This window comes from Tupaia chinensis, unplaced genomic scaffold, assembly GCF_000334495.1.
Source record: "Tupaia chinensis unplaced genomic scaffold, TupChi_1.0 Scaffold000117_2, whole genome shotgun sequence".
Taxonomy (NCBI): Eukaryota; Metazoa; Chordata; class Mammalia; order Scandentia; family Tupaiidae; genus Tupaia; species Tupaia belangeri.
The window spans coordinates 927,903-951,211 of record NW_006159583.1 but is presented as its reverse complement, the minus strand read 5'-3'; the positions used below and the strand labels follow the sequence as shown (position 1 = coordinate 951,211).

General features: G+C 38.4%; 1 protein-coding gene and 1 pseudogene across 5 annotated transcripts in view; one reads left to right on the top strand and one right to left on the bottom strand.

The window, feature by feature from the left end:
* PTPRK (protein tyrosine phosphatase receptor type K) overlaps positions 1–23,309 on the top strand; it is a 665,572-nt gene that overhangs the window by 330,835 nt on the left and 311,428 nt on the right. For all 5 annotated transcript variants that reach the window (XM_006144267.3, XM_006144266.3, XM_006144265.3 and 2 more), the window contains exon 4: positions 22,940–23,021. In XM_006144267.3, coding sequence (XP_006144329.1) covers positions 22,940–23,021 — 82 coding nt within the window. The remainder of the gene's footprint in view (positions 1–22,939; positions 23,022–23,309) is intronic.
* Positions 1,660–2,714, bottom strand: LOC102500373 (G patch domain-containing protein 11-like; annotated as a pseudogene).

The following is a 23,309-nucleotide window of genomic DNA, read 5'->3' as shown; positions in this document are numbered from 1 at the left end:
CGCTGCCCCCCCCCCCCCCCCCCCGCCCCACCCCGGCGGTGATTTCTCACTTCTTGTCTTCTGTCTCTCTGTTTTTCTGGTTAGTGCAGGCGCCCTATAGCAAAATCCTCTCAAAAAAAAAAAAAAAAGACGAACTACACCATATACACGTACACCTGTTTTCCGGGGTATTTCATTATATATGTTGGATACTGTCACAAATACATATATGAATGTAGCATAAAACCTAATCTAATGCTTTGGGACCAGAGGGTGGCCCCAGTAAAATGTGAGAACCCTTTGTGAGGGAGGCTGTCATGGGAGGGCTCTGGGTTCCCATCTGGATATCTCCCTAGCTACGCTGGGTATGTACATGCCCATGATCTGGAGTGGCAGAGGCTGGGGGTGGGGTGGATTGCAACATTGGGACCCCATTAGGCATGCTTTCTCTCTCTTCCTTTATCTGTTTTTTATTTCCTCCCAGAATGAATAAGCAAACTTTAAAAGATTTAAATCTCCCTACATTTTATGCATAGTAGTTATGCAGTAAATATTTCTTCTCTGGGTGATAAATATCCAAGCATGTTTAAGTATACTATTAGATGTAGGTTTTTCTGATGAGATTCTAGTTCTTTAATCTGGTTGTTGCTACCATCCTGACCTTTTTAAGGTGAAGATCAATCATATTATTTCATTTGGAAAATGCTTCAAAGACATCATGGTAACTTCAGATTTAAGAGCAGACCCCTGCTTGTGGCATAAACATCTCCGCAAGATAAGGTCCCAACCTTCTGTGTCCAGGCTTTATCTCCTCTGTCCTGTTCTTCCTTACTGAAACTAGATGTGCCAATAACTCACCATGGTTCCTAAGGCCATTCTATCACAAGTGGACCTCATCTGGTTTCTAATGCTCTCTTAGTCACTGTTTTGCATGACCTGCTCTGGGATCTTTGCCTTTTTGAATCAATTTCTGCTTTCTCAGGTAGTAATTAGTTTTTGCACATGTTTCCTTCTTTTCTTTTCTTTTTTTTTTTTTGGAGAGGTTTTTGCTATAGGGCGCGTGTGCTCACCAGACAGACAGAGAGAGACAGAGAGACAGAAGGTGAGAAATCACCCCCCAGGGGGGATGGTCACGCCGCAATTCCTTCTCCTCCATTCTCCTCTCGAGATCTTGGGCATACACGCACACGCACCCGGCATGAGTTTTAAGCCATCGGGTCCAGGACGCGAACTGCAGTCAACTACGTGGGAGTCCAGCAAAATAGCCTTTACCAGCTAACTGCTGGTTCTCATGTTTCCTTATTTTCTGTGAATGCTAGACACATGTCATAGATTTTCACCTTTCAGAAGTTATGACTGTGCCTTTTTATTTTTCTCTGTATCCCTTGTGACTAGAATATTGTATGTGATAACTAAGTGCTTGGTGAATGAAAGATGTTTCTTTGGCTAGAGAATCATTCAAAGGTTACTTCTCTGAAATCTTTTGCCCCTCTTCCAAATGGAGTCTTACTACTTAATGGAGTCTCCCTTACTTTTCTATAACTCTGTTTTTTTTTTTTTAATTTTTTGTTATTTATTTTTATTCTTTACTGGAATAAAAAATTAGAAATTCCAACTGCTGAATTTTCTGTTTCTAGGAGTCAGTAATATGGTTCAAGTTTCCACTTTTTTGGGAATCTCTCAGTCATGATCTGCAGAAGTTGGTCCTGGGCTATTCAAAGATAGGTATTTATCTTCATATACTATTCCACACCCAATACAGATGTTCTTCTCTTAAACAACTAGTCAATATTTGTAATTTTTCCAGTACAATTAAATATTCACTATTATATTTGCTTTCGTCCTGTTCTTTTTTTTCCCTGTTCTTCAGTCTCCTCTTCAAGTTTCAAACAGTGCCATGCCACCCTGGAAACCTGAATATTCTTCTGGGCATCTAACTGCTGACAGGTTTGCTGGCTTCTTTTTTTCTTTTTCTTTTTTCTTTTTGGAGGGGTTTTTCACTATAGGGCACGTGCACTTGCCAGAGAGACAGAGAGAGACAGAGAGACAGAAAGTGAGAAATCACCACCCAGGGGGGGATGGCCATGCCACATTCCCTTCTCCTCCATTCTCCTCTCGGGATCTTGGGCACGCACACACACGCTCCCGGTGTGACTTTAAGTCACTGAGTCCAAGACTCGAACCGTGGTCGACTACATGGGAGTTCAGCGACATTGCCATTACACTAACTGCTGACTTCTTTTAAGATCTCCTTCTAGCTTCATGTCATCTTGCTTATTTTTAAGTCATATTCGAAATTGCTCTGCAGCTTTCTCTTCAGCTTGGTTTTTCATGTGAATCTTTCTTCTGTAGCTTTCTAATTTTTCCTCTGGTTTTCATTTTAATAATGTCTATGACCAATATCACTTTTCCCTGTTTTGATGTTGAGAGTAATCGGTTCAAAAATACCATGTCCGCTCTTGCCGAGAGCCTGACCGCCTTTATATCCCATCTTTTGGAGCAAAGAAAACCCTTTGTTTTCAGGGCCAAGTGTATTCTTCAATCCAATGTTACCTCTCCTGTTCTTCCTCTTTTAAACTCTTCTGCCTATTTTTCAAATTAGCTTCCTGTGATTTTTCTTCTTTTCAACGGGCTTCTTGGATTTGCCTCAGCATTGGCAATCCTGGTCTGATATCATCTTGGACATTAATGAAGGAATCAGACATATAATCCTCTTCTTTTACCATGCTTAATTTCATATGGTAATGCTATCTGGCAGCGCTCAGGTCCCGGCCCAGCCCCGGAGCTATCACTCTGTTTTCATCAGAAGTATGCTACATTTATTTCCTAACACATCTGTCTCTTCTTCCATGATGTTGCTCTCTTCCAGACAAAAACCAAAATGAGGAATTTCTGTCAATTTTTAGTCTACTAAATAGTAGATACTTCATAACTTTTTGATGCATAAATGTCCAGTTGTTTAAAATGTTTAAAGTTAGTGTTTTATACAGGCTTATATTTTTTGTTGTAGCTGTATCTGACGAGGAAAACCTATGACTCCACCTATGATTCGATCTTGCATGCAGAGGTAAAGATACCAAAATGAGACTGGTCCTTGACCACTTCTTTCACTGCTAGCTGTCAGATTAAGATTATTACATAATTTGGGACCAGTAGTTAGCATAATGGCTATGTCGCTGGACTCCCATGTAGTCGACCGCTATTGGAGTCCTGGACCCGGTGGCTTAAACTCCCGCCGGGCGCCTGTGCATGCGTTCCCAGGATCCCGAGAGGAGAATGGAGGGGAAGGGATTGCGGCATGGCCATCCTCTCTGGGGGGTGATTTCTCAGTTTCTGTCTCTCTGTCTCTCTCTGTCTGTCTGGCGAGCGCACGCGCCCTATAGCAAAAACATCTCCAAAAGAAAAAAAAAAGATTATTACATAATTTCTACCTCATTTTCTTTACCTCAAAATTGATAGAGATTATTCAACTTTAGTCTAGAAGAGTAATTCTCACACTTTAGCCGATATCATCATTACTTGGAGCAACTGTGAAAACACAGATCTTTGGGCCCAACTTCCAGAATCGACAAAATGTTCCTGGATATTGCTAATGTCTACTAGTGCCAGAACCAGATTTTGAGAATGTTTGACCTGGTCTCTCTCATATGATATTTTGTTGCTTTCATCATCTGTATGGTTTATTGATACTTTAATAGGTAAAATCAATGCAGAGCTTCAGTAGCTTAAATATCTACTGAATTCTGTGGCAAAGGCCTTTGATTTTCACAGATCCTCTAGAATCATTTGAGTAGATTCTATTTCAGGTTGACTAAGTCACTTTAGGTTGGTTTCTATTATTTATACTCTTCTTTAAAAGAGGCACTTGGTCATTATAATATCTATCACTTACGACCAAATCTTGCCAATAAAAGTAAAGCTTTCATTGATCTTCCTCCCTAATATTTTGTCCTCAATGAAGACCTAGTTTTCTCTCTCCCCATTCATCTTTAAAACCTGATTTTATACAATTCCTTTTGTTTTACAGGACACCCAGAATTGATACATGAATCATCACTTTTTTAGTATATAGTTACAGGTCTTTATAACTGTACAAAGACTTCCTAGGGTTTCTTTTTCCTTACTGTTGTAATTCTTAAATTTTCTGCCTCGGAAAACCCACTTCTGTTGATTGCCAGACACCCAGAGAGGTTAAGGGTATTCCTAAAAACAATGTTGAATTTGCTTTGGAAAGGATGCCATTTTTTCTACTTCTTCTCTCTATCCTCCTCCCTCTCCACCTCTCCCCTCTTCCTTCTCCTACTTATTTTTTCTCTTAATATTCTATGCATTTTTAAACTCTTTAATTTTTAGCAAGGAGGATTCTTAAAATCTTAAAGACTGTCTTTTGCTGACTTATGACACATGAATATTTTAAGTATATTACTAAAATTTTCAGTTGATACTCTGCAAAGAATTAAATAAACCATATACTTTTAGTGTACTCATCTCAATAGATTTTTAAGAAAAAAAATAAAGCAAATACATATCAACATATTTGGGTTTAAGCACCCATTTTGTATAATCATGCCAGGGTATCTAGCATTAATATAGTGCTAGGATATGGTCAGAAGCTCTCTCCCTCTCTCTCTCTCTCTCTCTTTAAGAAGCTTTAAGAAGCTGACTGTGAAATGTACTGTCTATTCTCCTGCCAAGTATTTTTGAAATTTGACTAAGCTTTTTGCTAACCAAAGCACTAACAGCATAAATTTTGTGATGAGAAATTACATTAGTACTATTTAATCTTTATATCCACAGATACCATTGTATTTGACTATATCACTTGTAAAATAAAATATTAACATTTGTAGACTTTCTGTCCTTAAATTTAACTGAGAGGAGGCAAAGAAGTTATTCTAATGAATTTTGTATAAAAATCTTCCCCTACTTCAAACCTAAATTTTTAAGAGGGAAAGGTCCTAGTTCTTTTGAAATTACTTAATTCCTAAACTGGTACAATGTTTCGTAGAGAGTTCTCTTTTTACAAGTGGCTTCATCAAACTACTTATTAACATGTTTGCATTTGTGATGTGGTAGCTCAAGTTTAGCATGTGGTTGAACTTTGCCTGCATATGATCTAATCCTGCCATCCTACCTGTTCAGTCACAGTGAATCACCTGGTTCACTTAAATCTTGCTTTTCTGTATAAGTGCATATCATCAATGGATTATATATATTAATAGATATTGAATATGTGATGCCCACACTGTAATTTGCAATACCAATTTTAATTTTCTTAATTGAGCTCCATGATTATAAATTAAAGTTCTTGGGAAACACTTATATTTGTCAGGGAGCAGACTTGCTGTGTTAGTTTGGAAGCATTTTTGCAGATATAGTTGTGCAAGTGATCTACTTCTGCTATGTGGAAGATTGGACCATTGGTGCTAAAATTTAAAAGGTTCTGCCTGTGGATTGTAGGAAGACAAATGGCACATCTCTGGAAGCGAGGAAAAATAGTACTGTAATTCAGTGTCATGTTGATAGAAATAGAAACCTTAACCAGTCATCTTTTATTTTTGGCTCAGACAACTAACAATAAAATATAACTCAGATGCTGGAACTATGATAGTAAAGATACAGAAATGACATTTTGCTGATGAATTTTCTGCTACTCTTTGCTTCCCACTTTCAGTTTTACACCATATCTTTTATGATGTGAGATGCTTACTTATGTATCTAAGGACAGATCCATAGGATGAAAAATATGTTTAATGGAGTTTTTAGGTCTCAGGTTACTTAAGTACATTTTCGTTTCATTTTCCTCTTCTAACGACCTTTGCAATTTTCCACTGTTTTGGTAAATTCATGTTCTAACAGAGGCTGCCATATAGTGTGTCCTTTTTACTTTATTTCTGAATACATATCTTAAAGTCATATCAGCTATATCATTGTGCTCTGCCTGCTTGTCTGGAATTGGAGATGCCTCTAATGAGAGTAGGGAATTGGCACACCTTACATTGAGGTCTCTAGTCTCAGCCAGTGGCACACCTATGCCTTCAGTTAAAACGGAAGAAGAGTCATGCTAGCATAGTTTAGTGATGAGGTGATAGGCGAAATTAGGTGTGGGGGAGTTAGAGTTTGTGGTGCTGAGTTACTGGTAGCACAGGAGAGCCGAGAGGTCTTTTCTCAGGGTCTTCAGCATCAGTGTCATGAGGAGCTGTCCTCTTGTTCCTTGTTTGTCACCAGTTGGGTCAGAAAGCAGACCAGTGACAGCTCAGTCCCTGAAAAAGGACAGGAAAGAGAAGAAGTGGGTGACATTGATGGAAAACTTCCTAAATGGTGTACAACTGCTTTTAATCCTTGTAATAACTCCCGGAGACCCCAGCAAGTCAGGACCACTTTTGAGTTGAGGTCTGTAGCTCAGAGTTGAGGTTTTGATACCTAATGTTGTTATGTGCGTCTGTACTGTCTGTTCATATGTTTGTGGGTGTGTATCTCTATTATCTTGAGGCTCTTATATCAAAACCTTTTGGGAAAAGCGGTACCATACATATTTCCCCTCCCCAAGATATCTCTTCCTATTTTTTTTTATTTCTTTAGAGAGATGTTAGCTATAGGGTATGTGTGTTCACTGGAGAGACAGAGACAGACATAGAGACAGATAGTGAAAAATCACCCCGAGTGGGGTTGGCCATGCTGCAGTCCTTTCTCCCCCATTCTCCTCTTGGGATATTTTGCATGCACACACAGCACCCAGTGTGAGTTTTGAGCCACTGAGTCCAGGACTCAAACCACAGTTGGGAAACAATTATGCCACCTGCTGATTCCACCAAGATATCTTCTTAAAAAGAAGTTTATTTATTAATTGTTTTGGGTGAGGAGAGACACCCCCCAATGGGGTCTTCATACCACAGTCCACCCCCACCTTTACTAGCTAGGATCACAGGTGTTTGTGCCTGTGCCTAGCAATTACTAGGAGACCTCCAGGACCTGAACCTGGGACCTTTCCATGCAACTTCATCATTGCATAGCATTGCATTACCACTGTACCACTGTACATCTTTTTTTTTATTTTTTTTATACATTCAATCACATTATTTAACTTACAAAGCGAAAATTTCAATATGTGAACATTTCTCCCCAATCTAGTAGATCAAAATATCTTCAGCAGATAACCACACTACCTCCCTGTCCTGTCAATGCTCTATCTTCTTATCCCTCCTCCAGATGTCCTTCCCCAGGTCCCACTCCTCCACACAGACCACATATGGCAATCACAACCATCTCCTGTGTTTGTACATCCTTTAGTTTCAGTCATAGAGTGCGGACACTCGGTATATATTAAGTGGGGACATACAATATCTCTCCTTCATAACTTGGCTTGCTTCACTCAGCAGTAAATTTACCACATTCCTTCACTTTCTATCAAAAGCCAGGTTTTTTAATTTATTTTTTTTTATTTTTATGGCTGAATAGTATTTCATAGAGTATATGTGCCACAGTTTTCAATCCATTCATCTGTATGGGGCATTTGGGTTGGTTCCATGTTTTAGCAATCGTGAATAGTGCTGCAATAAACATTGATGTGCCACTGTGCATCTTAATGATAATAGAGAGTTTGCAGAGAACACACATTCTTGGCAGAAAATTTCTAAGAATGAATATTATTCATTCTTAGCTCAGGTTTGGGTAGGATTTCAGGAATGAAGAATTAATTTAAATGATTAGTGGACTATAATTATGAGTTTAAACATTCGAGCATAAGCTGTAAAAATAATTATTGTTCCTTTATGTAGACCTTCTAGATACTTTTGATGATTACATTTGGGATAACCAACTCCCTGGACTAATTTGAAAAGTAGGAATGTACTATACTTGCATATTGATTTTTGGTATGGAGCCTTTTGAAAATTTACTTATTTGGGCTTTTCTTTTATGCAATGTACTTTGGTCTGAAAACTCCTAGGTGTTGTTTTATCCTTCAGATCTGTGATCTTGCATTTTTACTGTTTCCTCAACATTGATGTGCACCTTGATGGATATTCTGTTGTTTTCAGGCAAAGCACAATATCACTCTGCAAAGCCTTGCCATTAGATGGATGTTGTAGTTGCTCATGACGCAAGTGCAGCCTTCTTATACTTCATATCATCATGCTTGCCAAATAACGAGGTAGTCCCTCTTATCACATTGGCAACCAGTAATGCTAAGCTTCAGGATATTTTTGTCACCTTAGCTATTGTAATTTGATACATTGGTATTTTATTCAAGAATACTTGGTGATACTGTTGTACCCTAAAATTAATTGGTCATGATAATATTATTATGACTGATAAAGAGATGGAATGATGAGGGGACCAGCAGTTGGTGTAATGGCTATGTCGCTGGACTCCCATGTGGTCAACCGCGGTTCGAGTCCCAGACCCGGTGGCTTACTCACACCAGGCGCGTGTGTGTGTGCCCAAGATCCCAAGAGGAGAACTGAGGAGAAAGGATTGTGGCGTGTCCATCCCCCCTGGGGGGGGTGATTTCTTGCATTCTGTCTCTCTGTCTCTCTCTGTTTGGCGAGCACACGCGCTGTATAGAAAAAAAAAGAGAGATGGAATGATGTGGCTAGATGTGTGTGTATGAAAGAGAAAGAATATCTAAACTCATACAGTAGCTCTTACTAAGCGGTCAATTCTGTAGTTATGGCAAAAACCTATATGTATTCAGATAAGAGAGCGTTGGTTTTAGAATCTCTCTACCCTTAACTACTAACTGCAGACTTTGAAGTCATGATGTGATGTTTTGATAGGTCCAGTTTTCCTAAGGAACTGGGCATATTTAATCTCAGAGCATCTTTGAAAGATAACTGATTTTGTATTTTTTGCATCTGTAAGTTATGGGAGTGCTGTGGATAGTCAAAATGTGAAGTATGAAAAGGTTTACATCAATCAATTGGACTAGATTACATGTCTTAACTGTCTTCCTTATTTTGTTGGCTTATAATCAAACTTCCTAATTACTCTTTTTTTCTAACCATTTTATCTAACTTTGTTTATTTATTTTAATTTGACCAGAGAGGATCAGAGCGAGAGATGGGGGGGGCGGAGAGAAAGCCAGAAAGCCACCAGGTCCAGGTCTCTTGTGGTTGGCCACATGGGAGCCCAGCATCCCCAACCACCATACCACATTCTGGCCCCTGAACTCCCTATAATTATTTTTACAAACAGCTTTGAAGCCAAAACCTCTACCAATACTTTCCTTGCTTTTATATTTTATCTATTTACCTTTTGTGATTGCAAGTTTATATCTCCTTCAGGAACTAAACAAGTAAGGAACCAATTGGCAAAGGCTGTTAGAATTCATTAGGTTCAGAGAGCCCCAAGGCCTTTACTAAAGGCATTTTCACAATTTAAACTCTTGAAAGCAAACTATTACATGAGTCAACAGGCAAGCCAGCCTGGCACGCAGGGATCTGATATAGAGAAGCTCCTTTTCTCTAACACTTTCTGCTAATCCTTAGTTGAGAAAGCAGAATTCCACATCATCACTGCCTCTCAGAGAAACTACAGTGGGTAATAGCAGCTGTCAGGTGTGTGTTGGACTGTTGGCATCAACGGTCAGTAATGTGTATCTTTGTTTTTATGTATAGATGAAAATAAGATATTCACATTTGAAAAAAATTTAGATTCTAGAATTTTTCAATTTTCACGTAGCTATTACACTTACTCTGTGGACATTCTTCTGAGGACTTTCGACAGTATTTTATGCCTAACAGCAAAATGGAATTATTCAAGGGAAGTAATTGTGTTTTCATCATTTTGAAACTAATTTGGGAAAGTTATCTGGAACTTTGTCAAGGGAATGTCATTTTATAATATCAACACAATTTTATGAGATAGGTAAAAATGAGCTGAATACCACATGTAATAATAGTGTTTTTTTTTTCTTTGAGGTAAAACTATCAGGCCATCGGAAAAGTCATGACATATATATCTATGCAAAAATGTGTCATGACTTTTCCAACAACCTAATATTTTATTTATTTTTTTTTTAAAAATCTATTTTCGAGATTTTTTGCAATAGGATGTGTGTGCTTTCTGGAGAGACAGAGAGAGAGAGAGAGGGAGAGAGAGATACAGATAGAGAGAGAGAGAGAGAGAGAGAGAGAAGGAAAGAGAGAGAGATAAAAAGGGATAAGTCATCCCTTAGGGGGATGGCCATGCTGCAATCCCTTCTCCATTATCCTCCCAGGATCTGGGGTACACATGCATATGTGCCTTGAGTCATTTTGAAGCCACCAGGTCTGAGACTTGAACCATGATTGGCCATGTGGGACCCAGTGATGTAACTATCACACCATCTGCTGGTCCACTGAAAGCCCAATATTAAGTAGAATCTATTGAAATTACATAATTGTTTTTTTGGTAGAGGATTTTGCCTTAGGGCACATGCACTCACCTAAGAGAGAGACAGAGACAGAGATTGTGAGAGGTAAAGTGAGAAATCATCCCCTTCCCCACGGCGGATGGCCACACTACAATCCCTTCTCTTTCATTCTTCTCCAGGGATCTTGGGCACTCACACACAGGTGCCCAGTGTGAGTTTTAAGTCACCAGGTCCGGGACTCAAACTATTGTTAGCTATGTGGCAGTCCAGTGATGTAACTGCTATGCCATCTGCTGGCCCCCATAGTTATTTTCTATAACATATTAGAACCCTTGCTAGCCTCACTTCAATAGGATTCTTGTGTTCAGTGATTTGTGACTCTCAATAAGCTTATACTTCCGTAAAGGATATAAACATCTCAACTTGACGAATACAGTTAATTATGTAATTATATTTAGATCAGTTTGTGGCTCTAGTCTGGAAAACCTCTTCCCAAATGTCTAAAAGAAAAGATACTGGGGATCAGACAGTAGCATAGTGATAAAACACAGTGGACTGCAAGGCAGACCCACAAAGGAAGGTTCTAGGTTTGTGACCAGAGTCCTCCGTAAGTATGCCAGGCATAGAAGTACCCGTGATCTGGGACTGACTGAAGCTGGGGATGGATTAGAAAGTCAAAACTCAGTAGGGAATGCTTTCTCTCTTCTCTGTCCCTTTCTCACTTAGGGAGGAAATGAATAAACTTTAAGAGACAATATAATTTTAAAAAGAAAGGAAGGAAAGGAAGGAAGAAAGGAAGGAAGGAAGGAAGGAAGGAAGGAAGGAAGGAAGGAAGGAAGGGAGGAAGGAAGGAGAGGGCCTGAAGTTGGTGTGGTGATTAAGGCGACTTGCTGAATGTGCTGTTTGAGTTTCAGATCTAACAGCTTGAAACACACTTCTTCAGGGACCAGAAGATGGTGTAGTAGTTACATCACTGGACTCCCACATGGCTGAATAAGTTCAGATCCTGGACCTGGTGGTTTGAAAATCATGCCAGACTGGACTCCCACATGGCCGAATAAGTTCAGATCCTGGACCTGTTGGTTTGAAAATCATGCCAGGCACTTGTGTGTGCATGCCCAAGATCTCAGGAGGGGAATGGAGGAGAAGGGATTGTGGCATGGCCACTTCCCCTCCAACACCCCCCCTCCCTGGTGTGGTTTCTCACTTTTCCTCTCACTGTGTCTGTCTTTCTGTCTTTCTCTAGCAAGTGCATATACCTTAAGTCAAAAATCTCTGAAAAAATAAAAGAAAAGAAATGAGAAACATCCCCCAGATGCATATGTACGCTTGTCCAAAATTCTGAGAGGAAAGTGCAGGAGAAAGGATTGCTATCCCTTTCAGAGGCTGATTTCTCTCTCTCTCTCTCTCTCTCTCTCTCACACACACACACCACCCCCATCTGTCTCTCTCCACCAAGTGCAAGTACCTTGCCACCAAAAAAGTATCAATTCTCCTGTAACTCATGACTAGAACTTGGAAGCATCTTTGCCCCTGCAAAATCTTTCATTTCAACCATATCTCATCTTTCTTATTACTTCTTTTGGACTGTAAACTTTTTCTTCTATTCATCATTAGCTTTATTACCAGCATCACCTGGAGTTGCTCTCTCCACTTCCAAGCCATTCTCATCTGAATGACTTCAGTATATTCATGAAAAGCCTTTGAGAGTTCCTTTACCTTCCCTGATCCAAAGTTCACCTGTCTTAAATCATCTCACCAACCTACTAGTTACATAGGTGTTGTAATGTTTCACAGCGGTTCTAACTTTGCACGTACTCATTTAACTTTTTTTCCCTTATTGTCAGAGGGCACATGTACTTTCCAGAGAGATCCAGAGAGCAAAGAGAGGCAGAAAGCACCCTGCAATGACTATGGTCATGCTGTAATCTCGCCTCCTCCATTTCTCCATCCTTTCAGTATTTAGGCATGCGTGTGCAACTGCCTGGCATGTTTTTCAAGCCACTGGGAGTAGGATTTGAACAACTGTTGGCTATATGGATGTGGTTCCCAATGCACAGCATTTAGCCCTCCTCATTTCCTTCTGTATTCATTTTAATTAGCTCATCCATCAGTCTCATTGATTGTTCCACTCTATCAAAACATTAGTCTTTTGTTTATTAATTTGCTCATCGAACATTTGATTTCATTAGAATTCTTTTTCTTTTTTAAGAATTATTTTATTTAACTTTATTTATTTATTTTTAATTTTGACCAGAGTGGGAGAGAGTGAGTGTGAGCATGAGCATGAGAGAGAGAAAGAGAGAGAGAGAGAGAGAAAGGGAAAGTGAGAGAGCAAGTTGCCAGGTCCAGGATTTGAACTGCAGTCGGCCATGTGGGAGTCCAGAAACCTTAACCACCATGCCACCTGCCATCCCCCAGGATGATTTTTCTTACACTTCTGTCATTTCCATAAAACATTTGCCATTTCTATACACTTTTCGTGTAGCTTTATTCTATCCATTTTTTCTGGGCTTAAATTCAAGCAAATGCTATCAAATGAATCACACCATATGATAGTTTTATCACTAGAAATTCATGTGTCAACTTCAGTTGAGGCTACAATACAACAGGATAACCTACTACTACATTTTCCTCTACAGCTTTCTTTCTCATCTTCCTCTGCATTTCACAGAAGTGTTTAAATGTCAGCCACTTTTTTTTAAATTAGTTTTCCTCAGAAGTGAGCAAATTGAGTCCATTTAATAGAAATTTCCTTATTTATCAGTCCTACATATTATATCTTCATGTGTCTTCAACTTTCTTCATATTATAAAAAACACAGATATTCTCTTATGCCTTGAGATTCAGATCTTACTGATCCTATCCTATCTCACAGTAACATTTATCCTTTCTCTTATTTACATTCAAATATCTCCTAACAAAATAAATAATCTCTATACAATCTATGATTAGATGTTTCCTAACTTAAAAGGAATAATAAATTGAACACTCACTCTCCTTCACCTCAAATCTCACTCAGTCCTTAAATTTCTGTCAATGCATTCAGACAAACATTCTGTAGAAGGTTTTGGGTTGTTGTCTTTAAATTTCTTTCTTTCTTAATTTCTTTCTTTCTTTTCTTTTTTTTTTAAGTTTTTGCTATAGGGCGCATGCGTTCTTCAGAAAGACAGAGATAGAGAGACAGAAAGTGAGAAGTCACCCCCCAGGGGGGGCTGGCCATGCTGCATTCCCTTCTCCTCTATTCACCTCTTAGTATCTCGGGCATATACGCACATGCAACCAGCATGAGTTTAAGCCACTGGGTCTGGGACTCGAACCGTGGTCAACATGGGAGTCCAGCGACATAGCCATTATGCTAACTGCTGGTCCCTTTACGTATTTCTTTTATAAGAGATAAATGGCAGAGAAAAAGGGAAGCAGAGAAAGAGAGAAAGGCAAGCACTCCCAACAGGACCTCATGGTGCAACCTGCTATAGCCCTTCCAGCAGGGTAGGATCACAGATATGCATGTCTGGAATGTAGAGGTCCACCAGGAACCTGATCCTGTTACCTGCCTGGATCCAGCAGGGTGTTGCTGTTGTGCCCCTGAACTGTGCCTCAGTTTGCTGTCTTCACGTTTCCACTCTCTTCATGGTGCTCAGTAAGCTTCTAGTTCTGTTATTGCAGACAGACACTGCTTCTTTGGGTATGTCTGATTTCAGTGGCACTAATAAAAGATATTTTAATTGCCATTTTTACTTAGTCTTCAACTAGCGTTTGTTCCTGATATCTGTATCCTTTAAAATACTGTTTTATTAATTTTGTGGCACCATATATCTCTATTCAGGAAAGAAATCTCTCTACATACTCCCCCTCAATCCCTGAATACCCTCTGTCTTCTTTGCAGGGTCGTCTTTCTCAGTCATATCAAGGTAGAAAGTATGGGTAAAAGAGAAGATGATCTAAGACGCATCCTTAAGAAATTACTAATATAATGGTTAAAGTTCACATGATGGAAGGCAACTGTATTTAATGATATAATTACTTGAAAACTTGGGGCCAGCAGTTGACATATTAATTACATTGTCAGACTTCCACATGGCTGACCAGGGCTCAAGTCTCAGACCCAGTGGTTTGAAAACTCACACTGGGCACATGTGCTGCATATCCAAATCCCGAGCGGAAAATGGAGAAGAAATTGCAGCATGGTCATTCCCCAGGGGTGATTTCTCGTGGTGTGTCTCTCTATCTCTCTGGCAAGCACATACAGCACCCTATAACAAAAATCTCTTTAAAATATATATATAACACATAATTGATACATTATATATATCTATATGTAGTATTTTATATATTATACATCTACATATAATTTTATATATTATGTATTACATTCCTAATTTTATGTATTCTATATTGTATATGTTAGATATATACATATTACATAATATGTAACTTTGTGTAACTTTAAGTTATATAAATGTTAAACACAGTTTCCTCCTCTAATGAAAGGAACTCTTGACTGTTCACCTCCAAGCATTAGGGTGGATTAGATGAGATAATGCACATGAAACCCTCAGCACTGTTCCTGGTGCACAGGAGGAAATTAAGTGGCACCACCGCCATCGTGGGAGAGCACATCCTTAAAAGACACGTGTACCGGGACCAGCAGCTGGCTAATGCAACTCTACCTCACTAAATAAGTAAGTGAACTAGAGTTGAAGTAAAGTAGAGGAAGAAAAAAATGACAAACTCTATAAAACAAGGACAACTTCATCCTCCAGCAAACTGAATTCTTACAAAGAAAGTGCATAATGGAAAGCTGAACTCAGCAACAGGAAGTCAAGTGTCAAGTAGTGGGTTTGCTGTCATGCGCAACCCAAGCAATTTGTTTAACTTACATTCCTGTAGCCTCAGCTAGACAATACAGCCCTTGCCTATATCGCGTATGTATTGTGAAGATTGGATGGTATGTGTGAAGTGTGTGTGTGTGTGTGCACATACACACACACATATATACACACATATATAATACACACACATTTATACACACATACACATATATATGTTTTTTGTCAACAGTTCAATTTATTTCTTTCCTATTGTTTCTCTGCAGACATATTTGTACTATAGATAACACTTTATTTACAAAAATGGAGTTATATCATACTTGAATTGTTATATATATATGTAATATATATGAAATACATATGTAATATATAATATATTAAAATATTACACAATACATTTCATATGTTATACATAATACATAATGTAGAGTTTATATTATACATTATGTAATTAAATATATATTATATATAATACATTGATTATGAGTTTGTGTGTGTTTATATGTATCATGCAAGTGGCATGGAGGATAATGCACTGGATCCTACATAGGAAATTGTGCAGTTCAAATCTCAGGTACAATAGCTCGAAAATCCCATTGGGTGTGTGTGTTGTGTGTCCTAAATCCCAAGAGGAGAATGAAGAAGAAGGTATTGGGACGTGGTCATCCCCACTGGCGTGGTCACCTCCACTGGAGTGTGGTTTCTCACTTTCCCTCTCTCTGACAAGCCCAATGCACCTTACAGGAAAAGAAAAAAGAAAAAAAAATACGTGTGTGTGTGTGTGTGTGTGTGTGTATGTGTGTATCTATCTCACATTCTATTATCATCTGTTGAATGTCTACTTTGAGGATTGCACACACAGAGTTGAGGCTTCACTGTGTAATAAGAGATTCAGATGCATGTTTTCTTATATAATTGGATCTAAACCTAAGTCATCTGCTTGTATTGCAAACATCTGTTATTAACAAAATTTAAGTATTAATATTTAGAAATAGATTTTTTTTTCTGACACACATATTCTTTGATGTCAAATGTGTAATTTACTTTGTACTTTACATTAGCAACATGTAATATTCAAAAATTCAAATCACAAAAACACAAATTTAAGGTTATGGGAATGGGATATCAATATATTTATGTTCTTGGGAATCAGCAGTTAGCGTAATGGCTGTCGCTGGACTCCCACATGGTCGACCGCGGTTCGCGTCCCGGACCCGGTGGCGTAAAACTCACGCTGGGTGCGTGTGCGTGCATGCCCAAGATCCCAAGAGGAGAATGGAGGAGAAGGGATTGCAGCGTGACCATCCCCTCTGAGGGGTGATTTCTTGCTTTCTGTCTCTCTGTCTCTCTCTATCTGGTGAGCGCACGCGCCCTATAATGAAAACCTCTCAAAAAAAAAAAAATATATATATATATTTTATGTTCTTCCGAGCTGGGGGAGAGGACCTAGGACTTCAATGAGAGGGAGAGGGTTTTTTGAAAAAATAACTTCAGTATATATTTTTTTTTTTTTGAGAGAGATTTTTGCTATAGTGCATGTGTGCTTGACAGAGAGACAGAAAGCGAAATATCAACCCCCTCTCCTCGTGTCCCCAGCCTGGGAGGATGGCCATCCTGCAATCCCTTCGCATTCATTCTCCTCTTGGGATTTTGGGCAAGCACACAAAATGTGTGAATACCTAGCATGAGTTTTAAGTTGCCAGGTTCAGGACTCAAACTGTGGTCAACTATGTGGGAGTTCAGCAATGTAACCATTGTGCCATCTGCTGGTCCTGTTACATATGTCTTTTATGGATGTGTTCTTCCCCATGATGGCTGTGTTGCCATTTAATTTCTTTCTGTGCATCAGGAACAGTGCTTAGGGTTTCATGTGTATTTTCTCATTTAACCCTCTCTAATGCTTGGAGGTGAAGTCATAGTTCCTTTCATTAGAAGAGGAAAAAGTGTTAAACATTTATATAACTTAAAGTTACACAAGTAACATTACATAGATTTTCACATAAATAAAAAGTTACAGTTGAAGGCTGCAAATGAGTTAAATATATAGCTGACTTTGAAGCCTGGATTCTTGCTACTTTGATATATTGAAATGGAATTAAGGGCAGTTGTTTTTCATATCCATAACATCTTGTCTTTAATATTTTTCAATGCATCATATTTTTCCGACAACAGAATTGTATATCCTATTCCTTTATTCATCTCACACATACCATCCAATCTTCACAACACATATGTGATATAGGCAAGGGAAGTATTGTCTAACTAAGACTACAGGAATGTAAGTTAAACAAATTGCTTGGGTTATGCATGACAGCAAACCCACAAGTCGACCCTTCATTTCTTGATGCTCAGTTCAGCTTTCTCTTTTATATACTTTCTTTGTAAGAATTCAGTTTGCTGGAGGATAAAGTTGTCCTTGTTCTGCAGTTTGCCTTTTTTTTTTTTCTTCCTCTACTTTAATTCAACTCTACTTCACTTATTTAGTTAATAATCCAGGAATGTTGCTGGAGTAGCACAAATTTGATTAGAATCATCACCTTCAGAGTTTCAGGTAATGGAGTGGAGTAAAAACAGCATGGAAAGCAGAGCCTGTTCGTTCTGTTCTCAGGCTGGTCTCCTGGATGGGTTAAAGTTGACATCTGGTTTAGTTTCCACTGCACTCTTCTTCTGGGAAGCCCTGGTTGACTACTTGACACCAAGCATTAGCTCTGACCTGAGCATTAACCCTAGCAAGTTTTGCGTAATTAAGCTATTGAGATTTGTTTTCCCTGACTGGACAGAAGAGCCTTACAAGGTGAGGGCTCTGTTGAAGTGATAAAGCTGATTAGATCTTTAGCAGTAAAAGAATCTGATCTTAGAAACTTCCTTTAGCTCTCATTAATGAAGCAGAGACAACACTTAGCAGGGGAAATGAGGTCACTAAAAAGAGAAACCATTTTTTTTCCCTTTAATAAAGAGCCAATCATTTTGCCTCTTTCTCAACTAAGGCTTGAATTTATTGTCCTGAATAAAGCTCCATTTAAATGAGCTAATAAGAAACTTTTCCCCAGGGTCATAGTAATCTTATTTAAACTTACTACATACATGAAATAAATTTAAACAATTTGAGAAAGTAAACCTAAGAGAAACCTAGAATTTAAAATAATTTTATAAATGCTAGCAATATCAAAACTAAAATAATGAGCAATGATTAGTTACACAGATATGTGGTTTATCCATAAGTGTAATTTTTTTTCAAAAATGGCCTTCTCAGTTTTTCTTTCTATAGGTAATTTTTTGGGACAATTATTCAAACAAAACTTATTTCCCTGAAATTCATTTATATAAACCTCACATGTTAACAATGATTATCATACCTCTTGATTTATATACTACTTTTACATATGCTACTATTTAATCCTCATAGTATTTTATAATAAAAACTGTATTATTCATTTTACAGAGTTGGTCTTAGCTCTAAAATTCCCACATTTCAAATTTATGTGATTTACTCAAGACTTTGTAAACAAGAAAACTTGGTGTTGAATATCGACTTTCTCTACTTCAAGGAAGTAGCCTATGCCATAGATGCCTCCAGTTAGACATTATTTTAAGTTTTATCTCTGTTCTCTGTTTCTTGTTAAACTCTTGCTTCAATACTTAGAAAATATGGCACTTGTGTTCATATCAAATATATTTATGTGAAATGTAAGTCATATGTACATGTGCGCATGCACACACATTTTTATGATCATATATTAGCTATTCTTTTATCATGGAACACTTTTCTTCCCACAGAGAATCTATTTTCCTTCTTGTCTTCAACTCTGTCCAGTAAAAACAGTCACAAAGGACAAAGTTTAATTGACAAAAGAGAAGGTTTATGGTGGATGTGAATGGAAAGGAGATAGACCATAATCCATCCTAGACTACTGTGTCCTATTGTTATTGGCTTCATGCTGGTTGCAAGAGTAGTTGTGAGAATAAGGATAAAAAGGATGCAAATGCTGGAACCAGAAGATGCCATAATTGTTATGTAGTTAGACTCCCATGTAGTCAACTGCAGTTCAAGTCCTGGACTAGGTGTTGTAAAATTCACACCATGCCCAAGATCCCATGAAGAGAATGGAGGAGAAGGGACTGTGGCATGGCCATCTCTCCTAGGGCATGATTTGTCACTTCCTGTCTCTCTTTCTGGTAGGCATATGTACTCTATAGCAAAAAAATCTCTCTTTAAAAAAAAAAAAAAGTGTAACCATTTTCTATGTTTCTGTATTCTCTAGTCATTCAGTTTCAGCCATAGAGTGTAGACAGTTGATATGTATTAATTGGAAACATACAATGTCTCTCCTTCATAACCTGATTTGCTTAACTCAGCAGTAAATCTTCCATATTTGTCCACTCTCTGTTAAAAGCCAGGGTCTTGTTTAGGAAGAGGTAGGGCGAAGGAGGGGAGACTGAGGAGGGACATTGGGGAGAGAAATGGAGGGGCGAGGCATTTGTAGGACAGGAGATGGGTTATTGTCTGTTGAGGAGGAAGTGTATAGTATTCCCAGCTGGATTGTTGAGAAATGTATACATGCTGGAATATTCACTTTGCAAGCTAAGTGACATGTGTGATTGAATGTGTAAAAGAAATTGAAATAAAAAATATATTTATAAAGTATAAATGCTGTTGATATTGCTGTATTAGTATGTATTGCATAATATGTCATTAGTGTGCATTTTTCTGTGACATTAACTTAAAATTAAAAAAAAAAAAATGCCAGAGGTTCTCTTCTAAAATGTGTGTTCATCTAGATGATGTTTCCACAGATAACTGATATCTTTTTTTTTTTTTTTTTTTTGGAGAGATTTTCACTGTAGGGCGCGTGCGCTCGCCAGACAGACAGAGAGAGACATAGAGACAGAAAGCGAGAAATCACCCCCCAGGGGGGATGGTCACGCCGCAATCCCTTCTCCATTCTCCTCTCGGGATCTTGGGCACGCACGCACACGCGCCCGGCGTGAGTTTTAAGCCACCGGGTCCGGGACACGAACCGCGGTCGACTACGTGGGAGTCCAGCGACATAGCCATTACGCTAACTGCTGGTTCCCATAACTGATATCTTTAGATTATGGTTATTGTCATTTTCCTGGTCTTTTCTAATAGTTTTGGTGGGAGTATTGATTTTCCAAAACCTCCTGGCCCTTCTTTCCTTCCTTAACTGTTAGGTGTTATTCATGCTCTGCTGGCATTCCTTCTGCTGACTGTCTTTTCAGCCTTGGCCTTCCATTTTCAGCAGTCTCTTTCTCTTAATCCACCTTCCTATGCCATTGTACTTACCCATCACAATAACTTTCATATAAGTTACTTAACCCCTTCCATAATTCTGATTTAGAAATGTATACCTTGGGACCCACAGTTAGTGTAATGGCTTTGTCACTGAACTCCCATGTAGTCGACTGCAGTTCGAGTCCTGGACCCAGTGGCTTAAACTCATGCTGGTACATGTGTGCCCAAGATCCCAAGAGGAGAATGGAGGAAAAGGGACTGCAGTGTGGCCATCCCCCTTGGGGGGATGCTTTCTCGCTTTCTGTCTGTCTCTCTCTGCCTGTCTGGCTAGCGCCTAAAGGAAAAAACCCTCTAAAAAAAAAAAAAAAAAAGAAATGTATATAGAACTATCTCATTTCTTTTAGACCTAGCTATCAAGTTATCTCCTAAGCATTTTGTGTCCTAGGCAAATCAAATTCAAAATTTATGAAACATGCCTGCTTATCTTCTCCCTCAAATATGTATCTTCTCTCTCTTTTGTAGTTTTTGCTATAGGGTGTGTGTGTGTGTGTGTGGGTGTGTGTGTATGTGTGTGAGAGAGAGAGAGAGAGAAAGAGAAAGAGAGAGTCCACCCCCCCACCCCACCGCGGGGTGGAGGATGGCCACACTGCAATCCCTTCTCCACACTCCTTTCAGGATTTAAGGCACATATGCAAATGTGCCCCTTGTTATTCTTAAGCTCCTAAATCTGGGATTTGAACCATGAAGCTAGCCATGTGGGATCTAGCACCTTAACCTCCCCACTACCTGTTGACCCTCTTTTTTATTTTTGGCCAGGGGGTAAATGCAGTTATAAAAGAGAGAGAGAGACAGAGAGAGAGAGAGAGAGAGAGAGAGAGAATGAGAAAGAGGAAGAGGAAGAGAATGGAAAAGAACAAATGCAGTATGGTCATGCCACGATTATCCTCTAGGGATTTTGGGCAAGTACGCATGCTCATGGGCCTGATGAATTTTTTAAGCTTCCAAGGGTCTAACTAAGGCTCTAATTAGAACTACAGTCACCTATGCCACATTTGTGTCTTTTTATGTATTACTTGTGCTGACTAGGGATCCTATGAATGTCATTCACTTAGTAGCCCAAGCCAGAAATCATAGAATTTCCCTGTATTTTACCACAACTAACAAGTCAGGAAGTTCTGTATGTTTGTTTTCTTAACGTTATTTTTACATTTTTCTTTTTCTCCTTACCTCCCTGTTTCTCTGCCACTAGCACATTATCTGTCTCTCTTCCTTTCAGACCATTTTCTACCTGAAAGCCAAATATATTTCTATTAGCACAATTTAATTATACTATATTTGATTTGATTAGCTTACTTTAAACCCACTTTTATTACATTTTCAAAAGTACTGTACAAGACACCCAGACACAATCTCTATATCTCCATGAGTAAAGGAACCAAATGCAACACTGAAATGCTAAATCGAATTTTTCATGAAAAATCCACAGTATACATTATTGAAAGAAAGGACACGTGAGTTTTGCTGTGACTATAACAATACAATTCCTATCACATAAGCTTACATTTGAACATGGAAACTTTTTCTTTAATATGTGTTGATGTAGAACCATTGGAAAGATATATTCCTGAGCTTGCTCCCATGATAGACAAGGCCGCCCGTGCCTGCCCCTCTCATCTCAGCTCTTCCCTCTTGAGTCTTTGTAGCCATACATCTTACATTAATTTAGTCCCTCAAACATACAGACCTACTCTATGTAATTATACATTTTTAAAAGTTTATAAAATTTATTTCCTGAGAGAAATAGAAAGAAAAAGAGAAATATATAGGTACCCTCAGAGTATCTTGTCATGTTGTAATCCCCTTTTCTTAGGCTTCCAGGTAATTAGACTTTTAGATGTGTTTACTTAGTATGTTTCAGGAAGACGTAGGACCTGAACGGTTGAGCTCAGGCTTCTAGCACTGTAGATCAGTATGTCCCTGCTTGTGCCACTCAGGTTGGGACGTGTATTGTTCCTTTTGCCTGGAATACTGATACTCTCTCTGTTGGCCTCTATCCTTGAAAATCAGCTATAAAAAGTTCAGATCATTTGTTGATTCTTTGGTATCTTCAGTGATTAACATTTTGCTTGGTACATAGTTAGTACCTAATTTATGGTCAATAATGTTAAATAAATAATAAAAATTAAAAAGTCAATAGGAAAAAAATAGTTATCTTATTTGCTACTTCTGCCTCATCATTCTGACTAAATATTGTCTATTCAAGAAATCTAATATACATGATAGTAGGTTCTTTAAAAAAAATAAGTTTCTTGACCTTGTCAACAGTTTTATCTTTCTCAAACGTTTTTGTTGTTGTTCACGTGAACAAGGATTAGGAAATTATCCTATATGATATGATACATTTTCAATTCTAATAGGAAGCAAATCGAATTGACGTTGAAGGATATTCAAGCTACTCTCCTTACATTGGGGACATTCTTTTAAACGATGGTCATAAATGTTTTCCTTTTTTTCTGATAGGTAATATTCGAAGCTGAAGTCTCAGGAGCGAGAAGCGGTTATATTGCCATTGATGACATCCAGGTGCTGAGTTATCCATGCGGTAAGTTGTAATTAAGAATTCTGTTGGTCTTTTTTTTTTCCCCTTAAGGGAGTGTTTTATTTATTTATTTTTAATTATTATTTTTAAATTTGTTTTTATTGTTTTTAAATTTTTCTACAGGGCACACACGTTTTCATATATACATATTTTAGGTACACAACTGGTTGGTTTTCAAATGGCATATCTAAATTTGTATTCACACAAGGCCCTGATAGACAAATTTTCTGAAAGACAGTTATTGTATAAATTTACTAGAGCCAGGCAAAACACAGTTTGAAAAAATTCATA